Consider the following 11,981-nt stretch of genomic DNA (forward strand, 5'->3'; position numbering starts at 1 on the left):
ACAAAGAGATTTATGCACCCCTATGTTCACTGCAGCATTATTCACAATAGCCAAGACATGGAAGCAACCCAAGTGCCCATCAACTGATAAATGGATAAAGAAGATGTGGTATATATATATATATATACAATGGAATACTACTCAGCCATAAAAAAGATAAAATTGTCCCATATGCAACAACATGGATGGACTTTGAGAGTATTATGTTAAGCGAAATAAGCCAGACAGAGAAAGACAAATACCGTATGAATTCACTCATATGTGGAAGATAAACAAACATATGGATAAAGAGAACAGATTAGTGGTTACCAGAGGGGAAGGAGGTGGGGAGGTGGGCGAAAGGGGTAAAGGGGCACATATGTATGGTGACAGATAAAAACTAGATTATTGGTGGTGAGCATGACGCAGTCTATACAGAAACTGATATATAATAATGTACACCTGAAATTACACAATGTTATAAACCAATATGACCTCAAGAAAAAAAAAAGTCTTTTCCAGTAAATTCAAGTTATTTCTCTTGAGTTTATTTAAATTAATTGTCTCATATTTAAAAAGGACATTTCCCAAACTAATTCCTTAGGTTATTCCCCCTTTTATCATTGTATCTCGCAGGACTTGACTACTCTAAATTTCTCATTTTTAGGATCTATTCCTTTCACTCAGACCTGGGTTTCTCAGTCTTGGGTCACTAAACTCTGCATGTGGGACCTATGAGACCCCAACCAAACAAGGAAACACGGGGCCAAGTTTCCAAGCTCTTAACAAATGTGTGTCAAACAGGTTCAGAATCTCTTCTCAGCCCTGGAGAATAAGTACCACACATCAAACAGATCAAAGTCTATCAAACTGGCCTTTCTTAGCGGTGGAATCCTCCCCTACCCCAAATAAAATGTTTCACGGCATATTTATAAAGCGGTTAAAAGCAAACTGCTAAAAGTATAGCTGCTCTGGTGGATGTTGGGGGAGAGGGGTGAGGCACCCAGACTTATTTTTCTTCACATAAAGGCTTTTGAGAAGAGATGATAACCGAGCTGAATCTGAAATGCCAAGTAAAGTAAGTAGGTATTTCAAACAAAAGAAATAACACATGCCCAAAAAAATTTTTAATAGGACAATGATAGAAATTCCCTAAGCTTCTATTTAGAAACTTAATCACAAATTTCTTTATGTTTCAAATAGTCAAATAAGAAGTCAAAATTGGGGCCAGCCCCCTGGCTTAGCGGTTAAGTACGTGTGCTCTGCTACTGGCGGCCCAGGGTTCAGATCCTGGGCACGCACCGACACACCGCTTCTCTGGCCATGCTGAGGCCGCGTCCCACATATAGTAACTAGAAGGATGTGCAACTATGACATACAACTATCTACTGGGGCTTTGGGGAAGAAAAAAAAAAAGGAGGAGGATTGGCAATAGATGTTAGCTCAGAGCCGGTCTTCCTCAGCAAAAAGAGGAGGATTAGCATGAATGTTAGCTCAGGGCTGATCTTCCTCACAAAAAATAAATAAATAAAAGTAATCTTTAAAAAAAAAAAAAAAAGAAGTCAAAATTAATTCCAAGGTCTAGCCCAGTGACACTGTCCTTCTGGACTATAACGGAAACCTCTTCACTGAAATTCCTTTGACAAGCATCATAAACCCAGATGAGGCTGAATCTCCTCTTCATCTCTGCCTCTCACTAGAAATGTCTTTTAATCCCACTTTTCAGACGTGTGACTTACCGTAGCTTTCCTTTTACTGGTATAAACTGGGTTTTTACAATATGCCTGCTTGCTCTTCTGAAGGTAGCGCTTCCAAAAATTATGTAAAACTTCATTCTAAGGTGAAAGGGAAATGAGTGGTGATTCAGGTTATGATGACAAATATACTGGCACACCTATACCACAGAATCTCTTGTACTTTACATATTGTTTTTCTATCTAAGTGTATTCTTACCTTTCTTACCTACTTTTCCTTAAAAAGAATTACATCACAATACCAGGTATATGGGAAAAACTGAATAAATTCTTCTTAATCTTAGATTTTAGAAAACAAAGGGACTAGTTCCTTAAAGGTCACCTAGTTGAATCCCTACCTTTTGCAAGTAAATTAAGAATCAGAGAAAGAAAGCAACTTATACATGACTACACCTCTAGTTAGGGGCAAAGCTGCTATCGGTCTAGCAATCTACTGACACTTGGGGTCGCAGTGAAAGTAAAAGAAAACAAGACAAAACTGTTTTTCTATTTATTCATCACCTTCTAGGTACCAGGCATCCGTTACCTCTAACACAATACTGCAAGATAACTATTATCTCTGTTTTACTGAAGAAACTGAGTAACCTGACCAAAATGACCTAGCCAATAAGCAGAAAAGCCATGAATAGGATTTGGAGTCAGTTCTGATTCCAGAGCCTGTGTTCTTAGCAGAAAGCTACTCCTGCACCATGTAACTGGTCAGGTCTAAGTGGTTATGCTCATTGGCTAATTTCAGAGAAACTGCTTTCAGGATTAACCCCAATAAAGTGGGTAGAAAGCTATATAGGAGTAAACCCCTGAAGCTATTTGGTGTAACTATATCAAATTATTTATTAAAAAACACTTATACATAGGATGACTATGCAGGGAGAAACCAGATTCATAAACCCCTAGACTAGCAATCACACCTAATGCAATGATTGTCCTGGGTAAGCCCCTGGTGTTTCATATTGTTGGACTTTTAATTCCTATAATACTTTTCAGGGTAGGCTCAGAGTTCACTTAGGCCATGCATTGGTCTAGAGGTCCTTCTGTTTTGGCTTGCCCCAGATACTGGTTTGAACAGCAAAGACTCCTCTACAAATCTGTTCTTGGTGACTTTAGAAGACACTGATCTTTCTCTCTTCTCTTTTTGTCCTCATTTTCATCTATGAGCGTATCATTATATAATCTCGTGTTTACTCATTCCACATATGCATAAAACCCTCTCTCCAACTAGGCTGGATCTCTGAGTACTTGGTTTCCAATGATGGCCATGAAGCAAGTGTACAATAACCACTTGTTGCTAAATAACTGGCTTTTTAAAGAACTCCTGAAATGGCTTCAACTAGATGAGGGAATATGAAACTCAAATACTAGCAGGGATACGATGGTACTCCTAAGAGGCGGCAAAGTCAAAGCGTGATTCCTGGACCAGCAGCATCAGTGTCACCTGGGAACTTATTAGAAATGCAAATTCTTAGGCCCTACTCCAGACCTACTTTGTCAGAAACTCTGGAACGGGGTCCAGCAATCTGTGGTTTGGGAGTGTGTGAAGTCCTCCAGGTGATTCTGATACACATTCAAGTTTGAGCACCTCTGGTTTAATGTATCACTCCCCAAAGTGCAGTCTGTGGAACTCAAGTCCTGATGGACGCTACACAAACATACACACAACAAAGGATTTTGTTCTCAAACTGTGACTACTACATACTACATCCCCTTGGAAATTAAATAAGCACATTAACACATAAAAGGCACCGATTTAAGCCTGCAAAGTTACTTGTTTTACTTTGTTTAACCCAATGTTTCCTAAATATCTGAAGACTAAAACTTTTATTATTTTCTTTTGGATGTACTGCTTATTTACATCCTGTAGAACACACTTTGGGAACTGCTGGTCTAGTAAAACAATTAAAGCAAAAACACCAGAAAAATGATTATTCTAGTAGCCATAATGTTATTATTGATAACCCTACTATTCTCTTAGTTTCACTCGAAGTCTATTATTCTTCAAACAACAAAATGTAAAGCTAACATCTAGACACAAATGGACTTACCTTCAACTCTGGGCCTACTCCAAGGGTCTTTAAGGCTTCTGCTTGTTGATACAGTATGTGCTGAAAACCTTCGCACACATACCAATCCCAGCCTTTCTCTAAATGACATATAACATGGTTCAGACATTTACATTCCTAATTTACTAACAGTAATGCTACTGAATAGTGACAATTGTGTTTTACACATTGCAACTGCAATTTTTTGTGTGTGTGTGTGAGGAAGATCAGCCCTGAGCTAACATCTGCCAATCCTCCTCTTTTTGCTGAGGAAGACTGGCCCTGGGCTAACATCCATGCCCATTTTCCTTCACTTTATATGGGACGCATGGCCTGACAAGCAGTGCGTCAGTGCGCGCCCGAGATCCGAACCGGCGAACCCCAGGCCGCCACAGTGGGAGCACACGCACTTAACCACTTGCGCCACTGGGCTGGCCCCTGCAATTTTTTTATATACTCCTGAATAGGGTTTCCATTCTTCCATTCTTATTTCCAGTCTGACAAATTTGTACACAAATGCTAAAGCTAAATATAATTTTTATAATTTATCAGAATTTAAGTATTTTAAATTATCTTTAATTTTTCTGAAGTATTAATGTAAAAGGCAGAAAAATGAATAGTCACCATGTTAAAAAAATAAAATAAGTTTAAAAGTGTATACTATAGTGAACAATACCCAGCAGAACCCTAATTGAAAGGATACTCATTACTCAGCCACTGTTTCTACCACCCCTCTGTTTCAACTCACAAAGAAGGGGAACAACGAGTATCTGGAGAATGAATGAATAAGAGTCAAGATGTGATAGTCCAGGAGTGCAGGAGAGGCCAATAAGAACATTCAAAGAAAATAAACTGTTCAGTGGCATTCTGCTTTTCTGGAAATGTTTCTAGGCTATAGGGAGACATTGAAAGCAAGGAAACTAAGACTTATTGAGCTCTGCCTAGATACCAGGTGTGTGCTAGGTATTTTAAGTAGGTTATTTTCTTCAATCCTCAAAACAATCCTAAGAGAGTGTGAAGAAATCTGCCACTCCAGTAGACAGAGTTACATGTTTAAACATAACTACCAGTTAACCAAAATATTAAAATCTGTGAAGGCCTTTATGTTTTACACCTCCCTGCTGGACAAATACTGTAACTCTTTGAAAAGTATGTTATCAGCACTTTTTACACACAGCTTCTGAAGTCTGTTACTATGACTCCAAGATCCCCTCTCCTCTGCAGAATGTCATAGGACTCCTACTCCCCTCCCTTACCTCAGCGTCACAAGGTCTCCCCATCCCTGCTGACTAACTCAATTTCTAGAAAGGGTCTTAGGTTGTGTACAAGTAAAACAGAAAGCCTGTAATTTTGATGCATTCCAAAGTTGAAGGACTTTAAGCTCTTCAAGCTATATACATGTGTGCTCTCTTCTTCTTGCACACTGTTCTTACAAACTAATAGTCATGTTTTAAATTCTGAGTCTGGGTTCCTATTTTATATAACAAATGGTATTACCATTCTCATTCTACAGATGAAGAAACTAAGGAAAAAGAGGTTGAATATAAGACACCTGACATCTAATTTCAAGCACCTGAAGTTCCTTCAGCAATTTAAGTTTAAACTATATATTTTAATTATTTAGCTAGGGCAAGTCCAAATTAATCAGGTTTTACTCTGATAAAATCTAATTAAAATTAATGAGGTTTTTAGCCTAATAAAAATAGTCACTATTAAAGGTTAAACAGGAACACAAGTTAGCATTTAGGCATTCTCTCTGTTATTCATCTAAGAATGAAAATGTATTTCATATAGATATTTCATTAACATTTATAGATATATATATACACAATATATTTCACGTGTTTGTATCCTTAAAGCTACCTCATGTAGAAGAGTACATGATTATCATTAGCCTGATTTCAAACTTGAGAATCTGGCCCGAGGTAATCAGTCACAGAAATAAAAAGCATCATTTAGACTTTACCTCAGATTCTTCTCAATAATGGTTAATTATATGTACTCACTGGATTAATGAAATAGATTACATTTCAAAGCACAACCATGCTGAGGTTACTTTAAGGGAAAATAATTTTCCCTGTTTTAAAAGGGTGTGTTCAAAATTCAACGCGAGAAATGGATTTCCGCAAGTTGAATATCATATTTAACTTGCCTAACCTGACAATTCCATAGTTGAATCATTTCAGAAAATAAGCATTTTTCTTTAAAAGAACAGAAAATCATATTCACAATAGATAATTGATATAGAACAGAAAAATATATGCCAGCATAAAAAAGAAATATGCTCCCTTTGCTATTATTATTTTTTGCATAACAGTTGCTCTACTGGAAAAGCAACTCATCAACAACAAGCAGAATAAAAAAAGGACACGCTGTAAGACATTTGCTTCCAATTTTACCGCCAATAATTACTCATCTTAATTCCATTTTGGATTATTAAGTTTTGGCGACTTCTCTAGAATCTATTTAAAATTCCATTCTACACCCCCAAATCGTGAAGGTGAGAAACCTGACTGAAGAATGCTAAGCACATATGAAGAAAGAGCTTACCAAGTTTTCTTTTTCTTTTAAGTCCCCGGTTGATGGCTTGTATTTTAGTATTAGGAATAGCCCCAGTGTCTATAACTTCCTTAGATCTCTGCAGGAAACAGAAACAGACCACTAAAAAAGAGATAGTTTTACATCTCCCTAAATATATTTTCAAGCATGCTCTGGAAAGAATAATGAACCTAATTGTGAGTGTCAGGACCAATGATGCTAACATTCTGGGATAATTACATAAACGGTAACATTCTGGTTAACCTTTATGTTTCTTTCTCATTCAAAATTTCTCAGTAACTAAAACAGCGCCTGGAATACAGTAAACACTAAATAAATGCCTGTCAAATGAATAAACTTTTATTTTAAATCACTTTTCAACTGTTTCAAACCAAACCTAAAGTCAAATTTATTTACTTTTTTCTACATCCAAAACACACTTTGATTTCCATATTTATTATAATCGGCAATGCCTAAACTACATACAGATTTCATCCTACTTCTCTGTGTGTTTGAATAATATTCCAAGACAGCTTTATTTATGAAATTATAAAAGTACTACTTTTTGTTTTTAATCAAACCTATAGGATTCTAAAATGACTAAATGCTGGGTATAATTCACCCCAAAGCCTTCAATTCCAAGGGCTCTCAAGGGCTGGTACCTAAGATTCTAGCTCTCTCACAACCAAAAAATAAAAGTATTGTCTTAATGATGGAAGTAAGGTGAAGATTTTTAACCGACAGGGAACATTTACATATTTCTCTAAATTTAGAGATTTAGAATGAAATTCATCTTCAACTTTCACTAAGAATAAGAGAAATGTCTCCAACAACAGGACTTCTGGAATGCATTCTTTCTAGTCACAGACACCATATTCGAAGCAGTTCTGGTGGACTGGGTTGGCCACACTGAGAGCATAAGACACGTCAGAATACATACCAAAGCAGTTACCCAGCAAAGACAGATAAAACTTATAAAGAGTAGGCAGAAAAAAAGGTTTAAAATCTGGACTAGACAAAATGTGAAATAACTAAAAGCTAGAAAAAGCTAAATATCCAAACTGGAGATACAATTAATTAAATTACTGAGTGGTCATATTGCGGGATATTTATACAATCAATTAAAATGTCCACAAATGTTTAGAATAACATTGGAAAATATTTAATTTATTAAGACAGAAGATTCAACAGTACTCACCCACATCCCTTTTCCCTTCCCATACATTGAAAAAAAAAGACTAAATGGAAGCTTTTGAAATGTTGTATGTTGAGATTATTGGTGATTTTAGCTTTCATTTTCATAATTTCCAAATTTTCTATAATAAATCTGCTCTTATAATCATAAAAATCTATTAAACTCACACAATTCTAGCCTATACCTTTATTAAATACCCACGAAATACTTGCAAGAATATCTATTACATAAATTGGCCACACTTAAGATCTGAAAAAATTTTTCCTGTATAAAATATACCAAGATAACATTCTAACTCCTCTACCAATTCAGAAGGCCTCTTTCCAGATTGTAGAGAGTATCTGCAGCTTGAGAATTATATACAGAGTAAGCTGGAGGGCAATGAAAGGGGCAGAAAAATAGAGCAAGTCGTACCACAACTTGCACTCTTCATAGGTGTAAGTACCGTCTCATCGGTCATTCCCCGCCCACTAGATTTTAACACCTCCACACTACATCACCACACTCCAGGCAGCACCGATCACAGTGTAGTCTATACAAAGAAGATGCCTGCACTGCAATAAAGCCAAGAGTAACCACTGAAGTTGTGCAACTTTGCCTATCATATGGAAGGCACTGAGTTAGGTTTTGGCCTATATAAAGATGTTGCCCACCTGCAAGAATGCTATATTCTTGACAAGTTACTCCACATAGGTTGACAGTCTTTCAAATGTGGAACTAGGTAATGGTATTTGGATCTTTCAAGTTAAAAAATGACAGCAGCAGATTTTATCAGACAGAAACAAATGGAAACATTACCAAAAAAATAAAAGAAACAATTAGTTAATGTAGTTTAATTTCTACAAAAATAGTATGCTAACTTCATCTGCTAATGGCAAATAGTCCAGTTAGACACAATCTTCCTTCACTGTATATTTACACTGCTGCTGCAAAAGCAATAGTGAGTAACACTGCTAGTGCCTTAACATGCATCAAAGCAGAAAGGATCAAACTGCACATATTTAAAGTATACAGTTTGATTGTGTGTGTGTGTGTGCGTGTGTACCCATGAAACCATCACCATAATCAAGGAAATGAACATACCCATCACTCCAATGATTTCATTGCGTGAGTACTTATCATTTTAATATTCTGTGCAACTAAATGAGAAGCAGACATAAAAACTTCCACTGTAGACTGAAGACAACGATTGTCTCAAACAGCTCTTGTGTGATTGAGCTGGAAGCTAAATTAACCACTTTTCTCAAGAAAAAATTTTTTTTGTTTCATATACTTTGTCCAGGTTTATAGTTGTTTAAGGTGAGAGGTAAACCTGGTTCCTGTTACTCCATCTTGGCCAGAAGCAGAAGTCTACACAGTTACTTTTATCTGTCCCAAATTTGCCTTCCTTAAGCCTATACGGTGAAGGTAATATTTGTTTCCTCCTGGATCTGCAGATTTTGAGCAAATCCTTTTCCAGAGAGAAGAGTCCTGGCACGTTTAGTCTGTCCAATAGCAGGTCGTCCACACCCTTGATTATTTTGGTTATACTGCCCTGAAGGTGTGGTAACCAGAACAGGACCTAGCACTCCCAGCGTGACGGTAGCTTCATTTACCAAGGTTACACAGGACAGTATGACAATCTCTGCTTTAAGAAGCAGGTGTGATGGGGTAAAATGAACACTGGAATCAGAAGACTCAGGTTCAAGCCCCGGCTCAACACTTTACACTTGTGTGACTTTGGCAAGCTCACTGAACTCATGAGGCCTGCCTGCCCCATCTATAGATAGGCATAATAGTATATCTAAGGGGCCGACCCAGTGGCTTGGCAGTTGGGTGCACACGCTCCGCCACTGGCAGCCCGGGTTTGGATCCTGGGCGCGCACCGACGCACCGCTTGCCTGGCCATGCTGAGGCGGCGTCCCACGTGCAGCAACTGGAAGGATGTGCAACTATGACATGTGGCTCTCTACTGGGGCTTTGGGGAGAAAAAAAGGGGAAAAGGGAAAAAAAAAGGAGGAGGATTCGAAGTAGATGTTGGCTCAGGGCCAGTCTTCCTCAGCAAGGAGAGGAGAATTAGCATGGATGTGAGCTCAGGGCTGAGCTTCCTCAAAAAAAAAAAAAAAAAATAGTATATCTCACAGGTTGTTAAGAGGAGGAAACAAAATAATGGCCAAGAAAACACTTTGTAATCTGTGAGGTGCTGTACAAATGTAAAACGATAATGAAACGTATTTCCAATACTCCCAATAATCTTCAGTCTTTCTAACATTCCATCTTCCAAACCTTTAAGCTACCACAACACACTAAAAATTCTTAATAAGTATTAACTAATAAAAAGAAATAAATCATCTTCTAAATATAATTTTAATTATTTCACCTTGGACTATACAGTCTGAATCAGGAAATCATTTAAATATGTGGCCCAACATACTTTCGAAAATTCATCCTAAATCTAACCTAGAAATTCCCTAACCCTTGTGTAAGCACTTGGAAGATGGCTTACATTCTTGGAATTTGGGCATTGCATAAGTGATAAAAACAGATCAATTCTTTGGGAATTATGGCACATATTGGGCTGAAATAGCAATTTTTAAAACATAAGCAAATTCATAAATGAGATCTGTTACTCACTTCTGTAACATTGTGGCAAGAAGTGCAATAGTATTTGCCTTCATCAGTAAGACCCCAGGAGACAGCAGCACACTGAGCGCAGCGCTCTTTGAACTCTTTCTACAGGAGAAAAGGAAAACCACATTCAATATATCGCACCTAAACCCTGCAATGCTACTCATAGGGTTCCCCGCAATTTTACTCTATAAATAGAAAATCATAGGAAATAGAAAATGTATCAGAGACATTATCAACAAACAAGGAGAACAGCAGTTCAGTCTTTGAGCAGTTTGAAACCAAATTAAACTGTTAAAGAAATGTTTCTAAAATATGCAGTGTGTGAGGGAAAAAAAGAAGAAACGGTGGTGGGGGTAAAATGGAAAAAAAGATGAGTAAATAAAACTCCTTGAAAATGCCGTGAGGGAAAAAGATGACAAGATTTAAGTAGAGAGAAGATTTAAAAAACAGCAATAGCCTACCATTCGGAACTTCCTCGAGGACACTAAAGACACACACTCACCACAAAAGACCCAGATTTTTATCAGGGTTGTTTCGAGTTTCGATTTATTCATTCAGCAGCGTAAGGAGCATCAGCTTCGCAGGTACCAGGCACTTAACAGGGGCTGGGGGAGTAAGCCCTTCTGCACACACACAGCCTGGCACTAAATTACTGACTCCCAGCTCTTTGGTGTTTGACATCATCATTGATCTAATCACCGAACACTCCTTTAACACCCCAGAGGCATCTTATGCAGCACGGCAAAAATGAATGCCAAATTTACTCCGACGAGTTGGTCAAGTTTTCATCAACCTGTTGTGACAGCCATCATTACCTCGGCGTGCCCCCAGACCCCACTGGGCATCCCTGCGCCAGCCCGCGGCGAGGACTCGCAGGGACCGGCGGGGGCGCTCGGGGGCAGGCCGGCCCCAGCCCCGGCGCTCCCTCGCCCACCCAGCATCCAAGGGAACCCCGGGGTCCCGTCGAGAGAGGATGAGCCGTGTGGGTGGCCACCCCACGGAGCCCTCCTCCTCCGGAAACACACCTGCACCCTCCCCTCACCCCCACCCGCCCCCGCCGCACACTCCAGCCTGGGTCCGAAACCCGCGCGCACACGCGCGCGCCAGCGCCCTCCCTTTCCCCGCCCCGCCCCCTCGGGACCGCGGCCCCCACAGCCAGCCGGCGTCCTCCGCCCGCTGCGCCTCGGCCTCACTTCCCCCCGCCCCGCCGTCGGCCCGCCCGGCGCGCTGCCCCCTCACCGCCTCCTCCAGGTCCATAACGGCGCCGCCGCCCGGGCCCGTTACCCGGCACGAGCCCAGCTTCCGGGAGCGCCGGGAGGAGCCCTCCGGACGGAAACGGAGACCCTGACTTTGGATTCCGGGCGCCTGCGGCCCCGGGAAAGCCTCTGCTGGCTCCGGGGGCAAAGCTCCGCAAATTCTGCATCCCCCTCCCAGACTGCATCCCTTTCTAGTCGAGGTTACTAAAACTAGCCAGTGAGAAACTGGGCGGTGCCTAAGGCTGAGCTGATTCAATCACGCCCCTCTGACGGCGTTCATTCCGAGACCCCCTTACTCTGTTAGGCTGCAGGGAGGCGGCGTGGAGGGCTCGGGCTCTCCCCTTCCCGCGGGCTTCTGATAGGCCCGGGGAGGCGCGCGGTGCTGGAGGGGAGAACACATGTTGCTGAGTTAAACCTGGGTGTCCTCTCACGGCTCTTCTGCTTCTTTGTGCCTCAGGTTCCTCCTCTGTGAAAATCAGATATTACCTGTGAGTCCCTTATCATTGAGCCTCACGTAGTAAGTGCTCACTCATTTTAGCCTTTATTATTGTTCCTTCATTGGGCACATTCATTCCTTGATTTATTCATTAAACGGGCGCTGTTTTAGGTCCTG

The 11,981-nt window shown here is 40.1% G+C and overlaps 1 protein-coding gene across 3 annotated transcripts in view; it reads right to left on the reverse strand.

The window, feature by feature from the left end:
• TAF1B (TATA-box binding protein associated factor, RNA polymerase I subunit B) overlaps positions 1-11,502 on the reverse strand; it is a 69,829-nt gene extending 58,327 nt beyond the window's left edge. The window contains exons 1-5 of one of the 3 annotated variants that reach the window (XM_087437171.1): positions 11,352-11,502; positions 10,116-10,214; positions 6,320-6,407; positions 3,773-3,870; positions 1,719-1,814 (exon numbers count right to left, since the gene is read on the reverse strand). In XM_087437171.1, coding sequence (XP_087293297.1) covers positions 1,719-1,814; positions 3,773-3,870; positions 6,320-6,407; positions 10,116-10,214; positions 11,352-11,369 — 399 coding nt within the window. In that variant the 5' untranslated portion in view covers positions 11,370-11,502. Of the gene's footprint in view, positions 1-1,718; positions 1,815-3,214; positions 3,564-3,772; positions 3,871-6,319; positions 6,431-10,115; positions 10,215-11,351 lie in introns of those variants that run through there. The other 2 variants (XM_087437172.1, XM_087437173.1) reach the window with 2 other exon arrangements.
• Positions 11,503-11,981: the final 479 nt, after the last annotated feature.

The sequence above is a fragment of the Ceratotherium simum genome, chromosome 11 (genome assembly GCF_057802395.1).
Source record: "Ceratotherium simum simum isolate JZ-2026a chromosome 11, ASM5780239v1, whole genome shotgun sequence".
Taxonomy (NCBI): Eukaryota; Metazoa; Chordata; class Mammalia; order Perissodactyla; family Rhinocerotidae; genus Ceratotherium; species Ceratotherium simum.